The sequence below is a fragment of the Ranitomeya variabilis genome, chromosome 2, assembly GCF_051348905.1.
Source record: "Ranitomeya variabilis isolate aRanVar5 chromosome 2, aRanVar5.hap1, whole genome shotgun sequence".
NCBI classification, from domain to species: domain Eukaryota; kingdom Metazoa; phylum Chordata; class Amphibia; order Anura; family Dendrobatidae; genus Ranitomeya; species Ranitomeya variabilis.
In genome coordinates, this window is record NC_135233.1 from 373,241,133 (window position 1) to 373,261,943 (window position 20,811).

Genomic DNA, 20,811 nt, shown 5'->3' on the forward strand with positions numbered 1-20,811 from the left:
TGCGCCATAGTTGGCGCGTGCGCCTGCAGTCTTCGGTGGCGCACGCGCAGTATGCTTTGCCCTACTGTGGGCAAAGCCGAAAAGCATTACTGCGCATGCGCCAGCGCACTATGTTCCAGAAGTATTTTGCTGTGTTCCGGGACATAGTACGCGGGCGCATGCGCAGTAATGTTTTCTGCTTTGCCCTCAGTAGGGCAAAGCATACTGCGCGTGCGCCACCGTAGACTGCAGGTGCACGCGCCAACTATGGCGCACGCATACTCTTATGCACTAAACTATTGCGGAAAAAAGGGACGGACGGAGTGGAAAAACTACGAGGATACGCCGCCCATCTGACCTGTAACAACTCATTTTAATATCCCGCCAAATTGAGGTGACAGAGTCCCTTTAAGACCAGGTAGAGAGCAAGAAAATTTGCTGATATATGAGGTAGGTGGAGCTGTATCAGGAAGAGAACAGCTTTTAAACTACTCTATTATCTAATTTTTAGCCAAAAACATCTACAAAGTTATTTTTCCCTTTGTTTTTTTGGTCTTTTATCATAAAAATGTCAAAAACGTACTTGTAGGTAACAGTGAGGGAGTTGGAGTCACCGGGGTTGTGAATAAGACAGGAATGGGAGCAAAACAATAAATAACTTACTGTAGGTGATACATTCAAGTAACCAACCAACCAAGGTTGGTTCCGACCTTCCTATAAATGCAGGCTTTACCATGATATTAGCCAGAGGTAAGTGTTCACACTAGGCAAATAGGTCAGGGACCCATCCTATCCATGAGATTACCTTGACGTTGGTGGATGGGCTCACATTTTTTGGCCAAATTTTGTGCTAAGCATCTCATGTGTTTTTTTCATAGATTTCACAAGCCATTATGCTATTCACATTTCATGTATTGCACATTTCCTTGCTTTAGTACAATTGAGTGCAGCCATTTATCTATTTGCTATGTAAGTTGTTTTTGGTTATGCACCAGTTCAGACTAGTTCTCAGTTCAGTCAGTTTACCATTACTTGCTATATACCTATATATGTTGTTATGCTGTATAATGCCTTGTATCATAATGCTGCTATGCTGTATAATATATTTCTTCCGGTACTATATAGATAGGGAAAGTGTAGTATTTGGATTAGCCCACTAGAGGGGGGCATTGTTGGATAGTAATAAGAATAAGATAGGAACTAGTTAAGTTAGGAGGGGCCAACTGTGTAAGATAGAGAGGGTTTCCTGAATTGAGGTAGTTGGGCCTGGGAGCCCGGACAGGGCAGCTGTGCCATGCAATGTTCAAGTAAAGGAGCCCAGCTCGTCCAGGGCCTAGGAACAACGGTCATTTGGGAGATGAAGGAATGCAGGGCAGCTTCAACATGGTTGCTGTAAACTGCGTGGGAAGACGCCTAAATGTCCAGTGCGAAACAGACAGGGAACTCCTGAAGGTAGTTAGGCTGGCCAGACAGAACGCTGCGGTACCGGAGACGACGATATGACCCTGCGATATTCCTGGAGGCGTAAGGGACAGCACAGGGAAAGGAAAGGTTATGACGTGAAGAACCCTGTGTTGTACCTGTGACTAATCTGGATGAGCTGAGAAAAGAACTGAATAAAGTTGTTTGTTTAAAACTGGATCTGGACTCTGCCTGTCTTTGCATGGTATTTAAAGGAAGAAACCCCCAGCAGACTGGACAGGATGTGCAAGTAACTGAACCATTGAATGCACAACAGAAGGGACAATGTATTTATGTGATGGAGGGCCAGGGTGCGACAGAGCAGCCATCGAGAGTCACGACTACTGCCCTGGCCCCTGTTACACAGGGTTGGATACCCTCCTGCAAGCCGGACAGACAATTCTCCAGGTTGGGGACCAGGCAACCTATGAGACTCTCATGGCAGCACGTCGCAAGGAAGCTGAAGAACATCAACGTGAGCACGAGCACCAGCTACAAATGCTCATGCTCCAGCAGTCCACCCCAGCCAATCGCGAGTCCCCTGAGATCTGAGTCGCAAAGCTACAGGTGGAAGACTTTCCCCTGCTGGTCAAAGGAGGGGACCTGGACACCTTCTTGCTGGCATTTGAAAAGACTTTCATCAGTACCATTTGCCTGAGGACCAGTGGGTCTTATTCTTAACCCTTCACATCAGGGGTAAGGCCCTGGAAATCTTTGGGTACCTGCCCAATGAGACCACCCCGAGCTATGAGGATATCAAGCATGCTCTGGTCCGGCAGTACAACATAACCCTTGAGATGTCCCGGAATAAGCTCTGAAGTTTGCAGCGGGGTGCTGCAGACAGCTGAGCCGATCACATGTGGGCCCTACTGAGAACTGTCAACCTATGGCCTATGGGATTTGAGCTCACCACGGTCCAGCAGCTGAAGGGGCTCATCTCACTACTGATAAGTCGTTCAGGACCCACATCCCCAAAAGTGTCCCCAGCCTTTACAAGCTAGAAACTGCTTTGATAATACCAGTCCTGCATTATCAGTGCAGTTTCAAAGGTTACAAATGTGTATTATTTTTTTGCAACACATAGAAAAAGATTATTACATAATATGAGTAGGGGTAATAGTAAAATACCATGTTATTGGCAAGATGAGAGTGAAGTGAGCTAGGAAGTCAGTAAGAGGTTAATTTGATTAATTGACTGGAGCTTGGAGGTGGTGATAAAGTTGAGGGTGGGCCTGTGGAAGGAATATAAAGCGTTCAAGGGTTATCCACACAATGGCAATATTATTTTTTTTATGAAGCTCAGTTTGTGAATGTTTATTCATAATATAAAAATTAAGCCCGATATTAAGTTTCTTTCTTGTACTTATGTCACTTTTTTCATCTCCTTCTGCACCTCGGTGCATCCAGTTTTACATAACTGAATGGGTCTTCCTTTTCTTATCTGCTATAGCTGCATGTCCCAGCAGCACCCTGCTATTCCTCAGTGCTGCATGTTTCTCTCCCTTGGCCTCCCGATATAGATAGATCTTAGCAAGGACAATTTTTTATTTCAATGGATAAGGAGACCATTAATATTTTTGAATGTAGTGACTGTCACCCACTATGTGACCAATTTTCATTACTATTTACTTTTCTAAGATGGTTCATGGGGATCTTCAGAACTTGATCATGCTTTCCCCTTCCTGCATGCACAGCAGAGCGGAGCATAAAATAACAGAGCTGTGCTACAACATCACAGTCAGGGCTATGAGGATGCAATTAAGAGTATTTATTAGGCAGGGTAATTTGGTTCATCTGTTTTTCATGAAATAGACAGGGTCAGTAGGAGCATCTGTTTATCCCGAATTAGACAGGGTCAGTAGGTGCATCTGTTTATCCCGAATTAGACAGGGTCAGTAGGTACATCTGCTTTTTATGAATTAGACAGTCATTAGGTGCATCTGTTTTTCATGAATTAGACATGCTCAGTAGCTACATCTGTTTTTCATGAATTAGACAGGGTCAGTAGATGCATCTGCATTTTATGAATTAGACAGGGTCATTAGGTGCATCTTAGGTGCAATTTAATAATCCCGTGTGCCAATGTTTCATGTTGCTGTGTGCCCATAAAATACACTCGCTAACGTAAAATAGGTCGCACATGCCATAACAAAGCTGTAAACCACATGCGCACATGTATCCATAAGTAATCTCCGAAGAGTTAGTAGAATTACTGACCGGTACTTGGAGGTGGTGATGAAGTTGAGGTTGGCTCTGTGAAAGGAATATAAAGAGTCAATTTACTGGTCAGAAATGCTGGGAATTAATAACCACCAAGAGGCGCTGCACTCATATTCTTCATTGGGTCTACATCACAATCGTAATATGAAATGTTGGACTTTTGCAGTACAGTGAACCCATTTTACCGCATGTGGATAGAATACACTTAGAGGTGGTGGTGAACTTGTGATAGTCATGTAAACAGTGAATCATATTTAATGAGGACCTGTCACCATGTCCAAAGTGGGCAGTGTTTGCTTTTTTTTTTATACCCGTGGCTCCCCTGAGTAATCAGTTTTTTTAAAAAAATCTGCCATATAGTTCTAGAGGTAAGGACCTTTTTATTTAGTGCTAATGTTTATGGTGTTTACTAAGGGGGCGTGACTCACGGGATCCTCAGGGGCGTGTCTTTAGGCTGCGCAACCGTATTATTTTGTAAACCACACCCCCTTTGTAAAGACCATAAAAATATCACTAAATGAACATGCGTTGTGGCTGTCGAACAAAGACCACTTAGAGGGCGCTGCCCTTTAGATTTAGAAGAGATCTGCAAATGGTTATTATTAGCATTACTGACCGGTGGTTGGTGGTGGTGATGATGTTGAGGATGGGACTGTCAAGGGAATACAGAGAGTTAGTTTATAAAAGAAACATAACAAACAAATTACCTTTAGGTGGCGCTATACTCCAATTCGTATATGGTACTCAAACCATGTAGTTTTTACTTTAGTAGTATAGTAAATCCTAAAGCCAGTCTTAAAGGGGTGTTCCCAAAATAAAAAATGCATCTCACTCCGTCCTATTTGCACATGAAAGAACGTTATCAAATATGTTCATTTTTGTAAAGTAAATCATTTATCGACAACAAATCCCGACTAACCATGCGTTTAGGCCTTGTCTCTACTAAAGGTGCCCTAGATTAGTTCTTGGGAATTAGGCGGAGCATGCGCGGTTGCACTGCTATCAGTCTAGCGCACGGCCTTTCTCCCCTGTGGCGTGAGTCCGAACATGTGCAGATTGATCGGGTTGAGCATGCGCAGTGCACAGCGGTGGTACAAAAGTTCACCATTTGTATCGGCTCCATTCGTCCGGACGGCAGCAGAAGATCTGCACAAACTTCCTTACACCTTGGGAACACCCCTTTAACAGTAATTCGCTGCAGTAGCATATAGGGCTGCTTACACCTTGAGTTTTTTATTCGGATCTAAAAACGCATCTTTTGGCCGGAAAATGTGTTTCTGAAACATGTTATAATTGAAATGGGTGAAACACATTGCATAAAAAAGCTGAAAGTATTAACATGCTGCAAATATGAAAAGAAAAAAACTCATTGATGGTTGAAATACGCAATTACAACAGAAAGCATAATATTTCCGAAATCTCATTCCTTTTTTTCTTGACGCAGCATTTTTATGCACGAAAAAAGGCTTGAAAAAAGCAGCGTTTGGACACACACTAAGGATGCAGTTATATAACACCCAGCAGGAGGCGCTGCACACAAATACTTGTATGAATGGCGCCACATATGTTCATTATATAGGAATGTGTCTCACTACTGATGTGTAAGTGACCCCTATACTGTGTCCGAGTAAAATAAGAATGCACCTGTACTTAGAGCAGAAGCTGATGAAGATGAAAAATTGTATATTAGGGTACAATTAAGGCTTCGTTCACATTTGCGTTGTTGGGCGCAGCGTCGGCGACGCAACCAACAACGCATGTACACAACGCAGCGTTTTGCGACGCAAGCGTTGTCATAAGATAGTAAGGATCAGGACTTTCGGCTCAGGGAAAATGGTACAATCAAATCTGGTAATAAATATAGCAGTAACACATAACTGTGTACCATTAAATAACACACACAAAGATGATAAATAGTTCTGCATTACACACACCAATAACCTATGCTGCCAGCTAACCTCAAGCAAGTGCCATCAGTCCATGTGCAGATTGGTTTCCCATAAGTATCTTACAGGGATAAACGAAATATCACAGTACCAATTCTTAGACTAGTGCACAATTGCCATAATCCTGCCCCAGCCAATAAACCTATAATATAAAGTGGGCGACCAAATAGTAAGGGCCTACGGAGCGCTATAACATTTGTGATCAAGTAAGAGAAAAGGTGTCAGCAATCCCCTGAAGCGTCCCAAGGCTGGCAGGTGCCAAATCCTGCATTCAAGTAACTAAAGTGCATGGCAGGGTTACCAAGAATCCTGGAGGGGTCAGGACCCAAAGTGCATGGCAAGGTTACCAAAACTCCTGGGGGAATCAGGACCCCACGCGTATCGATGCTGCTAGAGCGTCTTCATCAGGGGAAGTGTGGCAATTGGGCACTAGTCTAAGAATTGGTACTGTGATATTTTGTGTTATTTAATGGTACACAGTTATGTGTTACTGCTATATTTATTACCAGATTTGATTGTACCTATACAAATGCATGATTAATTGTATGCATATTATCTCCTGGGGAATCTTGGTCGTTACACTTAGCCCTTTGGCCTTTTTAAATGTTTTTAAATTGTGTGTCCTTTTCTTTTGCTCCTGTTTTTGCAATGTTAATTAAATAAAGATTAATGTGGTTGGTTGATCCCACTAGTGTGCATATCTTTTTTCTCTTTTTTGTGTAATATGACGCATGCGTCGTAAAACACATTACAACGCATACCGGCGCATGTCCATGCGCCCCCCATGTTAAAGATAGGGGCGCATGACGCATGCGTTGGTATGCGTCGACGACACTGCGCCCAACAACGCAAATGTGAACGTAGATACAGCACCATATAGTACTCATATAAACCCACCATACAGTGCCCATTTCATGCCCTATAAAACTGCTCTATTTTACAATGGTGTCGTGATTGCCTTGTAGCACTGTGATCCTGATTGCGATTTCCCCGGGTTATCATGAGCCTCATGGTATAATTATGTACTATGTGTATGATAGGGTGCGCACACAGTTACACAGCACCATGATGAGTGTCAGTAGCTTAAAGGGATTGTCCGGTAAAAACAAGTTATCATGTATCTCGGGATAGATAATAACTTATTGTTTAGTGGGGGTGCCTAACCTACGGGATTGGCACTGATTGGTAGAATACGGCACTTTTATCCCTCTTAGTGCTCATGCTCCACCGCTGCTTTATTATCTCGTGCACATGCTCCACCGCTGATCTATTCACTCCCTATGTAGTGACCTAGGCTTTTTCCGTCAGCCCCTTAGAGAAAAAAATGGTGCTGTGGTTAGGCATTCAACCTGCTGCTCCATTTTTTAAAGGGGATCAAAGTTCCCTGTCGGACAAAAATCTCCGCAGTCAGCCTATCAGTGCTGATCCCAGCGATCGAACCGTCACCGATCACCTTTTTCAAGTATACGTGATAACTTGTTTTTACTGGATAACCCCTTTAAGTCCAATGGCCCAACCCATTTACCCAGCCACACTGATGATTTCTTGCAATCTAAGAAACCTATAAAAAATAATCACCATTCTAATATTTTTAACAATGAAACATAACAGTTCCTAATAATACCTTAACCAGCAAAATCTAAACATATAGAGGATATACAAATAATCTATTGGGATTTTCAAGGGGTGAAAAGAAAATAAACTGTAATCCTTTCTCATGTATTTATTATAATCAGAAAAGTTAAAAAGAAAAAAAAATTGTATTAAGTTAGCATTAAAGCTCCGGCCCTTTAAGAATAAGGGGGCTGAAGTTCTGGAAATCCACTGTCTCACTATCTTGACAGATATGTGAGATTTCCTGCCTCTTAGCTGGAGATATCACTTTATATAGCATGTTAACAGGACGTATCTTTGCTTCTGTTCCTCCTCAATTTCATAAAGCAATGTGTGATGAATTCCTGTATATTATGGGGCGGTAGGATACTAGAAAAACTAATAAAAGTGGTAAAACCTTTTGCAGCTTCTACTTGGTGTGACTGCTAAGGACTCTGTGTATATGTCCTAAGTTTAGAGACTCAGATTAGCTCTTTAGAAGCAGCTATGTCTCCATATACAGTTTAAACCTTTACAAGCAGTTATGTCCTCCTCTAGTAGAGCAACTCTATTGAATCAGCTATATATCCTTCTCTTACGAATAATTCCTTTAGCAGCAACTAACTATATAGAATCAGCTCCACTATCACATTTGGCATCTACAAGAAAAGAGAATCTTATCAGATTTTTGTGTTTACTCTGGTAAAAGGAAAGTAAACTTGAATGATGAGAGTCCTATGGATTATATCTTAGCAACTTGTATATTGATGGATTGTACTAAGGACACTATATCTCTGGAATGCTATAGTACTATTGACTATGGCTCTGATTATGCTGTCCCATTTTGTACAATATATTTTATTAGAATATCATCATCTATGTACAAAAATATGACTATTATAATACTGCCCCTTATGTAGATGAATATACTGTAACTATTATAATACTGCCCCTATGTACAAGAATATAACTACTGTAATAATGCCCCTATATACAAAAATATAACTAATATATTACTGCCCCTATGTACAAGAATATGACTACTATAATACTGATCCTATTTACAAGAATATAACTACTATAATACTACCACTATGTACAAGAAAATAACTACTATAATACTGCCCCTATGTACAAGAATATAACTACTATAATACTGCTCCTATGTACAAGAAAATAACTACTATAATACTGCCCCTATGTACAAGAATATAACTACTATAATACTACCACTATGTACAAGAAAATGACTACTATAATACTGCCCCTATGTACAAGAATATAATAACTATAATACTGCTCCTATTTACAAGAATATAACTACTAAAATACTGCCCCTAAGTACAAAATTATAACTACTATAATACTGCCCCTATGTACAAGAATATAACTACTATAATACTGCCCCATGTACAAGAATATAACTCCTATAACACTGCCCCCTATGTACAAGAATATAACTACTATAATACTGCTCCCTATGTACAAGAATATAACTACTATAATACTGCCCCCTATGTACAAGAATATAACTACTATAATACTGCCCACTATATACAAGAATATAACTACTATAATACTGCCCACTATATACAAGAATATAACTGCTATAACACTGCTCCTATGTACAAGAATATAACTGCTATAATACTGCCCCCTATGTACAAAAATATAACTACTATAATACTGCTCCTATTTACAAGAATATAACTACTAAAATACTGCCCCTATATACAAGAATATAACTGCTATAATACTGCCCCTGTGTACAAGAGTATAACTACTATAATACTGCCCCTATGTACAAGAATATAACTACTATAATACTGCCCCTATGTACAAAATTATAACTACTATAATACTGCCCCTATGTACAAGAATATAACTACTATAATACTGCCCCATGTACAAGAATATAACTCCTATAACACTGCCCCCTATGTACAAGAATTTAACTACTATAATACTGCTCCCTATGTACAAGAATATACTATAATACTGCCCACTATATACAAGAATATAACTACTATAATACTGCCCACTATATACAAGAATATAACTGCTATAACACTGCTCCTATGTACAAGAATATAACTGCTATAATACTGCCCCCTATGTACAAGAATATAACTACTATAATACTGCCCCTATGTACTAGAATATAACTACTATAATACTGCTCCTATGTACAAGAATATAACTACTATAATACAGCCTCCTATGTACAAGAATATAACTACTATAATACAGCCTCCTATGTACAAGAATATAACTACTATAATACTGCCCCCTATGTACAAGAATATAACTACTATAATACTGCCTCCTATGTACAAGAATATAACTACTATAATACTGCCCCCTATGTACAAGAATATAACTACTATAATACTGCCCCCTATGTACAAGAATATAACTACTATAATACTGCCCCTATGTACAAGAATATAACTACTATAATACTGCTCCTATGTACAAGGATATAACTACTATAATACTGTCTCTATGTACAAGAATATAACTACTATAATACTGCCCCTATGTACAAGAATATAACTACTATAATACTGCCCCCTATGTACAAGAATATAACTACTATAATACTGCCCCTATGTACAAGAATAGAACTACTATAATACTGCTCCTATGTACAAGAATATAACTACTATAATACTGCCCCCTATGTACAAGAATATAAGTGCTAGAATGCGGCCTCTCTAATAACCTCGTAATATTTCATAATTGTACTGTTCTGCAAATGTCATAATACTTGGACACATTCCTCACTTGTTTGCGGTTATTTTAATTGGCTCATAAACTAGAGCTGTTGTTTTTATTAATTGTAACTAGGAGATAGTGTCGCAGCCATTTGGTATAATTACGGGTCAGGTTTCTTGTTTGGAGGCGTCGTACACGCTCATTAATTAGAGACATGTTATTCTTTTTCATTGCTTCGTATTGTATTGCCATTTATACAGCGGGAGAGGAAAGTTACGAGGAGGAAAGCATGTGAGAGGAAAAACATCAAATTAACCCATACGTTAACCATTCAAATTATTGCGCTTTTTCATCTTAATAAGTCCCAAAATATTTGGGATAGGATTAAGAATAATATGAAGCCAGTCCATGCAGATGCCAGGACCTTTGGGAGTCCGTAACAATTGGGTTAGGTTTTGGACTGACAGTGATTTTGTTGATCAAGGGAAGATAAACTCCGGAAAATGGCCCTTAAAGGAACTTAAACATTTACAAAGTTTTTATATTAATGTTTCATTTAATACCCCTACAGCAATGATGTCACTCGTGCAAAAGTAAATGACCCCCTTTTCTATTTTAGAAATTCCAATTTTGCCATTGCAGACCAAGATACAATTTTTGTACTTCTCCACTAGATATGTTAATCATTGGACTGTGGGTTCTATGACATAAATCATAATACTACTAGAATATTATCTATCTTCTTACATGTTGTGGTTTGAGCTGATCCTGGTACTGTGGGAGAAAAAAAGAGACATTAATGAGATTTACGTTACGTTATTATTATTAGTGATAAAGAATTCTAATAACTGGCCCCAGCTGCAGTGCAGGTACCAAAATCACATTTTTATTTCTTTATTGGTTACTGAATAGCCCAACTGCTCTCTTTGTACAAGAATATAACTACTACAATACTGACCCCTATATACAAGAATGTAACTACTATAATACTGCCCCTATATACAAGAATGTAACTTCTATGATACTGCCCCTATGTACAAGAATATAACTACTATAATACTGCTCCTATGTACAAGACTATAACTACTATAATACTGCTCCCTATGTACAAGAATATAACTACTATAATACTGCCCCCTATGTACAAGAATATAACTACTATAATACTGCCCCCTATGTACAAGAATATAACTACTATAATACTGCCCCCTATGTACAAGAATATAACTACTATAATACTGCTCCTATGTACAAGAATATAACTACTATAATACTGCTCCCTATGTACAAGAATATGACAACTATAATACTGCTCCCTATGTACAAGAATATAACTGCTATAATACTGCTCCTATGTAGAAGAATATAACTACTATAATACTACCCCTATGTACAAGAATATAACTACTATAATACTGCTCCTATGTACAAGAATATAACTACTATAATACTGCTTCTATGTACAAGAATATGACAACTATAATACTACCCCTATGTACAAGAATATAACTACTATAATACTGCTCCTATGTGCAAGAATATAACTACTATAATACTGCTCCTATGTAGAAGAATATAACTACTATAATACTACCCCTATGTACAAGAATATAACTACTATAATACTGCTCCTATGTACAAGAATATAACTACTATAATACTGCTCCTATGTACAAGAATATAACTACTATGATACTGTCTCCTATGTACAAGAATATAACTACTATAATACTGCTCCTATGTACAAGAATATAACTACTATAATACTGCCCCCTATGTACAAGAATATAACTACTATAATACTGCCCCTATGTACAAGAATATAACAACTATAATACTGCCCCCTATGTACAAGACTATAACTACTATAATACTGTTCCCTATGTAAAAGAATATAACTACTATAATACTGCCCCATGTACAAGAATGTAACAACTATAATACTGCCCCCTATGTACAAGACTATAACTACTATAATACTGTTCCCTATGTAAAAGAATATAACTACTATAATACTGCCCCTATGTACAAGAATATAACTACTATAATACTGCCCCATGTACAAGAATATAACAACTATAATACTGCCCCTATGAACAAGACTATAACTACTATAATACTGCTCCTATGTACAAGAATATAACTACTATAATACTACTACTACTACGTACAAAAATATAACTACTATAATACTGCTCCTATGTACAAGAATATAACTACTATAATACTGCTTCTATGTACAAGAATATGACAACTATAATACTACCCCTATGTACAAGAATATAACTACTATAATACTGCTCCTATGTACAAGAATATAACTACTATGATACTGTCTCCTATGTACAAGAATATAACTACTATAATACTGCTCCTATGTACAAGAATATAACTACTATAATACTGCCCCCTATGTACAAGAATATAACTACTATAATACTGCCCCTATGTACAAGAATATAACGACTATAATACTGCCCCCTATGTACAAGAATATAACTACTATAATACTGCCCCTATGTACAAGAATATAACTACTATAATACTGCCCCCTATGTACAGGAATATAACTACTATAATACTGACCCTATGAACAAGACTATAACTACTATAATACTGCCCCCTATGTACAAGAATATAACTACTATAATACTGCTCCCTATGTACAAGAATATAACTACTATAATACTGCTCCCTATGTACAAGAATATAACTACTATAATACTGCCCCTATGTACAAGAATATAACTACTATAATACTGCTCCCTATGTACAAGAATATAACTACTATAATACTGCTCCCTATGTACAAGAATATAACTGCTATAATACTGCTCCTATGTAGAAGAATATAACTACTATAATACTACCCCTATGTACAAGAATATAACTACTATAATACTGCTCCTATGTACAAGAATATAACTACTATAATACTGCTTCTATGTACAAGAATATGACAACTATAATACTACCCCTATGTACAAGAATATAACTACTATAATACTGCTCCTATGTGCAAGAATATAACTACTATAATACTGCTCCTATGTAGAATAATATAACTACTATAATACTACCCCTATGTACAAGAATATAACTACCGTACTATAATACTGCTCCTATGTACAAGAATATAACTACTATAATACTGCTCCTATGTACAAGAATATAACTACTATGATACTGTCTCCTATGTACAAGAATATAACTACTATAATACTGCTCCTATGTACAAGAATATAACTACTATAATACTGCCCCCTATGTACAAGAATATAACTACTATAATACTGCCCCATGTACAAGAATATAACAACTATAATACTGCCCCCTATGTACAAGACTATAACTACTATAATACTGTTCCCTATGTAAAAGAATATAACTACTATAATACTGCCCCATGTACAAGAATGTAACAACTATAATACTGCCCCCTATGTACAAGACTATAACTACTATAATACTGTTCCCTATGTAAAAGAATATAACTACTATAATACTGCCCCTATGTACAAGAATATAACTACTATAATACTGCCCCATGTACAAGAATATAACAACTATAATACTGCCCCTATGAACAAGACTATAACTACTATAATACTGCTCCTATGTACAAGAATATAACTACTATAATACTACTACTACTACGTACAAAAATATAACTACTATAATACTGCTCCTATGTACAAGAATATAACTACTATAATACTGCTTCTATGTACAAGAATATGACAACTATAATACTACCCCTATGTACAAGAATATAACTACTATAATACTGCTCCTATGTACAAGAATATAACTACTATGATACTGTCTCCTATGTACAAGAATATAACTACTATAATACTGCTCCTATGTACAAGAATATAACTACTATAATACTGCCCCCTATGTACAAGAATATAACTACTATAATACTGCCCCTATGTACAAGAATATAACGACTATAATACTGCCCCCTATGTACAAGAATATAACTACTATAATACTGCCCCTATGTACAAGAATATAACTACTATAATACTGCCCCCTATGTACAGGAATATAACTACTATAATACTGACCCTATGAACAAGACTATAACTACTATAATGCTGCACCTATGTAGAAGAATATAACTACTATAATACTGCCTCCTATGTGCAAGAATAAAACTACTGTAATACTGCCTCTACGTACAAGAATATAACTAGTATAATACTACCCACTATGTACAAGAATATAACGCCTATGATACTGCCTTTATGTGCCAAAATATATCTATTTTAATACTGCTCCTATGTACAAGAATATAACTAGTATAATATTGCCTCCTATGTACAAGAATATAACTACTATAATACTGCCCCTATGTACAAGAATATAACTACTATAATACTGCCTCTATGTACAAGAATATAACTAGTATAATATTGCCTCCTATGTACAAGAATATAACTCCTATGATACTGCCTCTATGTGCCAAAATATAACTACTATAATACTGCCCCTATGTAGAAGAATATAACTACTATAATACTGCCCCTTATGTACAATATGATAAGTATTAAAATGTGACCTCTTTAGCAATCTCCTACACTATATACATATACGGTACATTATATATGTAATATTGTGCAATTCTACAGTTCAACAATCAATATAATACTAGAACACACTTCTCACCAGGTTGCGGTTATATTAAAAAGCACTGCCATGATGTTTTTTTTCCTCTCATTAAACCAGTATATATACAGTATGTATCAGGTATGTGTGTGTTAATATGCTCACTCACTGCCGCATTCTCTGGGATCCAGCGCCATTTCACTCTTCTTCCCAGTGACGTCACTGTTTCTTCAGACTTTCCTGACCACGCTGTGCTCTGCGTGACCCAGAAGTGGCTTTTACAGTATAAGTCTATGGAGCATCAGAACGAGGCCCCATAACCTTACATTGTAAAAGAGACTTCCGGCTCGAGCATAGAACATACATTGAGCCGGATAGTCAAAATTGTGGTGACGCCGCTGAGAAGATGAGCAGGACGGCACTGGATACCAAAGAAGGGGAAAATATCAACACACATGTGCAGATTACATGGGAGGACTTCTTTAATTGGCTCATAATAAAGAGCTGTTATTTTTATTGATTGTACTTAGGGTATAAAGTAACCACCATTTGCTACAATTACAGGTTATGTTCCTTGTTTGGAGGCGTCCTACACTCTCTTTAATTAGAGACTTTTTATTTTTTTTTTTCATTGTTCCTTATTGTGTTTTTTACATTGGGAGAAGAAAGCTAGAATGAGCAAAAATGTGAGAATAAAAATACTAGAAGGCCAGGCTCATAGAGGAGGACCCTCAGGTTACAGGATATGGGGGCAAAATCTTACACAGCCCTATGTCCATATGCCCTGTGCGCTGTCCTGTTGGGAGCCACTGTTTAGAACTATGAAAGTAATCTTAACTTAGAGTTGTCATGGAAAAATTTAAGGACCAAAGTAGAAACCTTTGGGGCCCAAAGAGTGGGTTTAGGGCTGGCTAAGAGACTACTCAGAATTTCAGTAAAGCTGTGCGTTCTGAAAATAAAAGGGTGAAAAAAGTCAACAAGCTCAATGTATAAATCTCCCAGATCGCAGTGTGGATGGCATCAACCCTATAAGAGTCATACATCTGGAGAGATGTTGAAAAGCAAAACTAAGATAAGGTGAGGACCCATGTTCTTTTTAGTAGGTAATCTTTTTTTTCTCATAGTATATCCTTCCAGTCAACGCATTCTATAGACTTCCAATAGGTTCCTATTTATCCGTAGTACCTTTTACCATTGGGTGTGAACTGAAAAGAGGGTGGGAGCATGGTTATACATAAAAAAAATTAATGGGATTACAGAAAAATGCTAAACTTTAGATTTTAAAACATTTAAAAAAATGAATGTACCACCGACCAATTAGGCATAGTCTGAACAAATCAAAATGAATCCTACAACCTTAAAACCATAGACAGGGGCCATCAAGTAAGACCAGGGGAGGCCTACTTTCTTAAGGCCCAGAATTTTTACATTATATACCACCTTCAGAACTATACAGAACCTTCAGAACTATCCTGCACTTTCAGGACTATACAACACCTTCAGAATTATACAGCACTTTCAGAGCTGTGCAGCACCTTCAGAACGAAAAAACACCTTTAGAACTATAAACTTTAAGGACTATACAGCACCTTCAAGACTATACAGCATCTTCAGAACTATACAAAAAGTTAGAGCTACACACAGCACTTTCAGGACTATACAGCACCTTCAGAACTAAACGGCACCTTCAGAACTTTGCAGCACTTTCATAACTGTATGGAACCTTCAGAACTTTATAGCACCTTCAGAACTATATATAGCACCTTCAGAACTATACGTTATCTTCAAAACCACACAGCACCTTCAGAACTATACAGCATCTTCAGAACTATGTGTCCCATACAGAATTATGCACCATCTTTAGAACTATACAGCACCTTCAGAACTATACATTATCTTGAAAACCACACAGCACCTTCAGAACTATACACCATCTTCAGAACTATATGGCCCATACAGAATTTTACACCATCTTGAGAACTATACAGCACCTTCAGAACTTTACATCACCTTCAGGACTATACACCACCTATGGAACTTTAAACTACCTTTAGTGATAGTAGAGGTAGAAGGACTTGGACCAACAGAACCATTACTCCTAATTTCTCTTACCATATTGGAATAATTGCAGATCTTTGTCTTACTTGAGAATCGACCAATATATAGAGGATCTAGTAGATGAATGCACCCCAACTAATTATTACAATATCTATACCTAGCACCTAAAACTAGGATACACTCTAAAAATGTACAACACACTTGCCAATATACTAATCTATATCACCTCCAGGTTATAGCTGATATCTGGATGTCTCACCTGGTGCTTGAAAGCAGAGCAGTGACAGCATCAATATTGCTGCGAAACAAGTTGGGCGCATCATCTTTCCTGGTGCCAGACTGATGTTCTGCTCTTGGTCAGATATGATAATTATACTACATTTCCTTCTTGGCTTAGCTTATTTAAAGCCTTGGTTACACACCTTTTTTGGCAGAAGCAACAACAGAATAATTTCTCAACTGTTATCATGTCTCATCGTAAAGATATCTCTCTGAAAAGGCTCTTGAATGGTCCTAGGAGGGACTTGTTTACGAGGAATTTGACTGGTCTAGGAGGGACTTGTTTGGGAGGAACTTGACTTATCTTGTTATTGTGAGTTTAGTATAATGATAGTTATCAAACTTGTCATACGGTCGTGTCCAGCTAAAGATTCTGCTCTCTTTCTAGTTTGAAGAACCTGTTATGAAGACCAAGGGGCACCAAAAATAAGACAATGGCCAATGCAACTTATAAAGTTAAAGTGATCGTGGAAATTTCTAATGTAAATAGGTTGTTCTATATGGACAATCACCATTTTTTTCCAAAGACCCATCAATGTTAAGTTGCTCATGGGTGATCCAGATATTGTTCTCTGACAAAAAAGGGAAATGTTGGGTTAGATGTGGACCCAAATGGAAAATCCCCACTTATCAATTCATAGAACATCTTTGATTATATGCCCTCAAAACAGGAGATCAATAATACAAATATTAGTTATCATTGGTGAAAAATAAAGCATTTCTTTACCCAGGATATATCTCCTATATACCAGTAGCTCTAATGTCACTAGTAACTTGCATATCATACATATTTGGAACATAATTTTCACAGATCTGACACATAACACACATAATAAAATGATATTAACATACATTGCTATGCTGTACTCACCCTACCTAACATGACATAATGTAGCACATGAAATGGCATGATTGAACGTTTATTTAGCTCTAGATTAACATTTGCATAGTAATAAACTATGGTGTTGTCCATTTCTTATACACCTTCTTCTTAATTGCCCGAATCCTCAGAGTAAGATAAAAAAAGCTTATACACACCTCCCGCATCGGCACTGTTCCAGCCAACATTGCTGGATCAGCGCCTCGGCGGGATGTGAGTATACACTGTTATTATTTTCTACAGGGCCTTGTATTGATTAATCATAGGTTGTTCAATAGTGAACAACCCCTTAATGGAACAAGATGGTGTCCAAACAACAACATTGTCTATAGTAACGCATAACAACCAGCAAGGGATATGGCGATCCTGGACAATTCAGAACATAACAGTGGGATTCACGTGATATTAGTTCTAAATTTTTACAAAAGGGCGTTGAATGAGTCGACCGAGCGAGAGGCCCCAATACCTTAGTGGGTCTTCAATGCGAGAGCTTGACTAGAAAATGAAACTCTAGGAATTGTGTGACAAATGTCTGACCTAGGAAAATGTGTGACCTGATAAAGTAGTTAAAAAACCCCTAACTTTATATATGGAAGCTGCCATGTAATTATTAAAATGTATTGCAATTAATTGAATAATTACTTTAATTACTGCTGATTGTTGATCTTATAATCATGGTTTTATTACTTAATGAAAGCCTCATGCATTAATATATATATATATATATATATATATATATATATATATATATATATATATATATATATATATATACTATAGTACATGGCGGATCACAAAAGTCTGCCAACTGTGTCCCCATGTGTAGTCTGTTGGCTTATACAAAAAATTACCGCACACTCAAACTTGATATGATGCAAAAAAGAGTTCAACAAATTTATTGTCATAACAAAAAAGAAAAGGTTGCCACAGGGTAACAAGAGCAGTACGTGTAAGGCGAAATCAACCCAACGTTTCGACCCACCAGGGTCTTATTCATGGGATGACTTGGTTTCCAGATGTGCATACATAAATGGCAAAGGAGGAGGGCAGGAGGACAGTCCCTTTAATATAAATCCTGTCACTTGGTAAAAGGCGTTGAGAGTATGCAAAATTCCTAATAAGTAGTGGGAATTCAGGGGAGATGGCCGTAACAGTTGTGATGGGCCTGCAGTATCCTGGAGAACATATAAAGGCGGCGTTCCCGTGTCCAGTAGAACGTAGTGTGCTAATGTCAGGGGAGATGGCGGATTTGTGTGCTGCCAGGAGTAAAGTTGTAACAAAATTGCTGGTGGTGTCCTGGAATAGTGGCACATCCGTGCCAAGTTCGATATGGTGCACTAGGATGAAGGAGGATGGCGGGTTTATGTGCCCCCAATAGTAATGTTGCACCCGAAGTACTAGACCTGCGGTATCCTGGAATAGTGGCACATATGTGCCAAGTTGAATTTGGTGCACTTAGATGAAGGGAGATAGCGGTTCTATGTGTCCCCAATGATATTTCTGTACCAGGAGTGCTGGACCTGCGGTGTCCTGGATCTCCAGTAAGAGCGGCGCTCCCGTGCCCTGCTCGAAGTGGTCTGTTGGCTTGTCGGACTCATTTATTAGAACAGTCGGTCTGTAAAACTGTTTTTATTGCCCATAACAACCAATCAGAGCTTATAGTTTATCAGAGCAACCAATCAGAGCTCAGCTTTCACTTTACCTCAGCATTGAGAGAAATAACTGAGGCCCATTATTGCTTTCTTGCCAGCTGGGTTTTTCTCCATTTAGGCTGTAGTGTTGTGTGTGAGTATCCAAAATGGCTTTTTGTGATAGTGGAAGCCAATGATCACTATAGTACATAGTAGATCACACAAATCTGCCAACTGTATCCCTTGTGTGGTACTGTATGTAGGCTTAGGCTACTTTCACACTGGCGTTAACTGCATTCCGTCACAATGCGTCGTTTTGCCGAAAAAACGCATCCTGCAAAAGTGTTTGCAGGATGCATTTTTTCACCATTGATTAACATTAAGCGACGCATTGTGACGGATTGCCACACGTCGCACCCGTCGTGCGACGGATGCGTCGTGCAGTGGCGGACCGTCGGGAGCAAAAAACGTTGCTTGCAACGTTTTTTGCTCCGTTGTAAACGTCTTTTCAGACCGCGCATGCGCGTCCGGAACTCCGCCCCCACCTCCCCGCACCTCACAATGGGACAGCGGATGCGCTGGAAAAATGCATCCGCTGCCCCCGTTGTGCGGCGGAGACAACGCTAGCGTCGGGAACGTCGGCCCGACGCACAGCGACGGGCCGAGCCCGACGCTAGTGTGAAAGTAGCCTTATCGGGCCTTATCAGAACTGTCTGACAAAAAAACCCTGTTTTTATATTTTCTCAGAGCAGCCAATCATAATTCAGCTTTCATTTTTTTCCCAGAGAAACCAATCAGAGCTCAGCTTTCACTTTACCTCAGCATTGTGAGAAATAATTGAGGGCCATCGTCTCCTTCCTGCAAGTAAGGCTGCTTTCACACTGGCGTCGCACGACGCACGACGCAATGCGTCGTGGCGACGTACCGACGCATGCTGTGAAAGCGCAGCACAACGGGGGCAGCGGATGCAGTTTTACAACGCATCCGCTGCCCCATTTTGAGCTCCGGGGAGGAGGGGGTGGAGTTCCGACTGCGCATGCGCGGTCGGAAATGGCGGACACGACGCACCAAAAAACGTTACATGCAACGTTTTTTGGTGCCGACGGTCCGCCACAACACGACGTAACCGTCGCACGATGGTTGCGACGTGTGGCAATGCGTCGCAATGCGTCGCTAATACAAGCCTATGGAGAAAAAACGCATCCTGCAGACAACTTTGCAGGATGAGTTTTTTCTGCAAAACGACGCATTGCGACGTGCGTCGTACGACGCCAGTGTGAAAGCCGCCTAAGGTAGTTTTCCATCTTAGGGCAGTAATGATGTCCAACATTCACTAGAAGAAAAAAAACACTTTAAAATATGCTGCGCGGCGGACGTCTCTTGCTGCAAAAATAGTAAATGAAGGTTCCTTTATTTTACAATGAGTTTC

At 38.6% G+C, this 20,811-nt stretch overlaps 1 protein-coding gene across 1 annotated transcript in view; it reads right to left on the reverse strand.

Moving 5' to 3' along the window:
- The window catches only part of LOC143808947 (uncharacterized), a 38,320-nt gene extending 21,347 nt beyond the window's left edge, over positions 1 to 16,973 (reverse strand). Inside the window, exons 1-4 of the mRNA XM_077292123.1 lie at positions 16,852 to 16,973; positions 10,665 to 10,691; positions 4,277 to 4,312; positions 3,658 to 3,693 (exon numbers count right to left, since the gene is read on the reverse strand). Coding sequence (XP_077148238.1) covers positions 3,658 to 3,693; positions 4,277 to 4,312; positions 10,665 to 10,691; positions 16,852 to 16,915 — 163 coding nt within the window. The 5' untranslated portion in view covers positions 16,916 to 16,973. The remainder of the gene's footprint in view (positions 1 to 3,657; positions 3,694 to 4,276; positions 4,313 to 10,664; positions 10,692 to 16,851) is intronic.
- Positions 16,974 to 20,811: the final 3,838 nt, after the last annotated feature.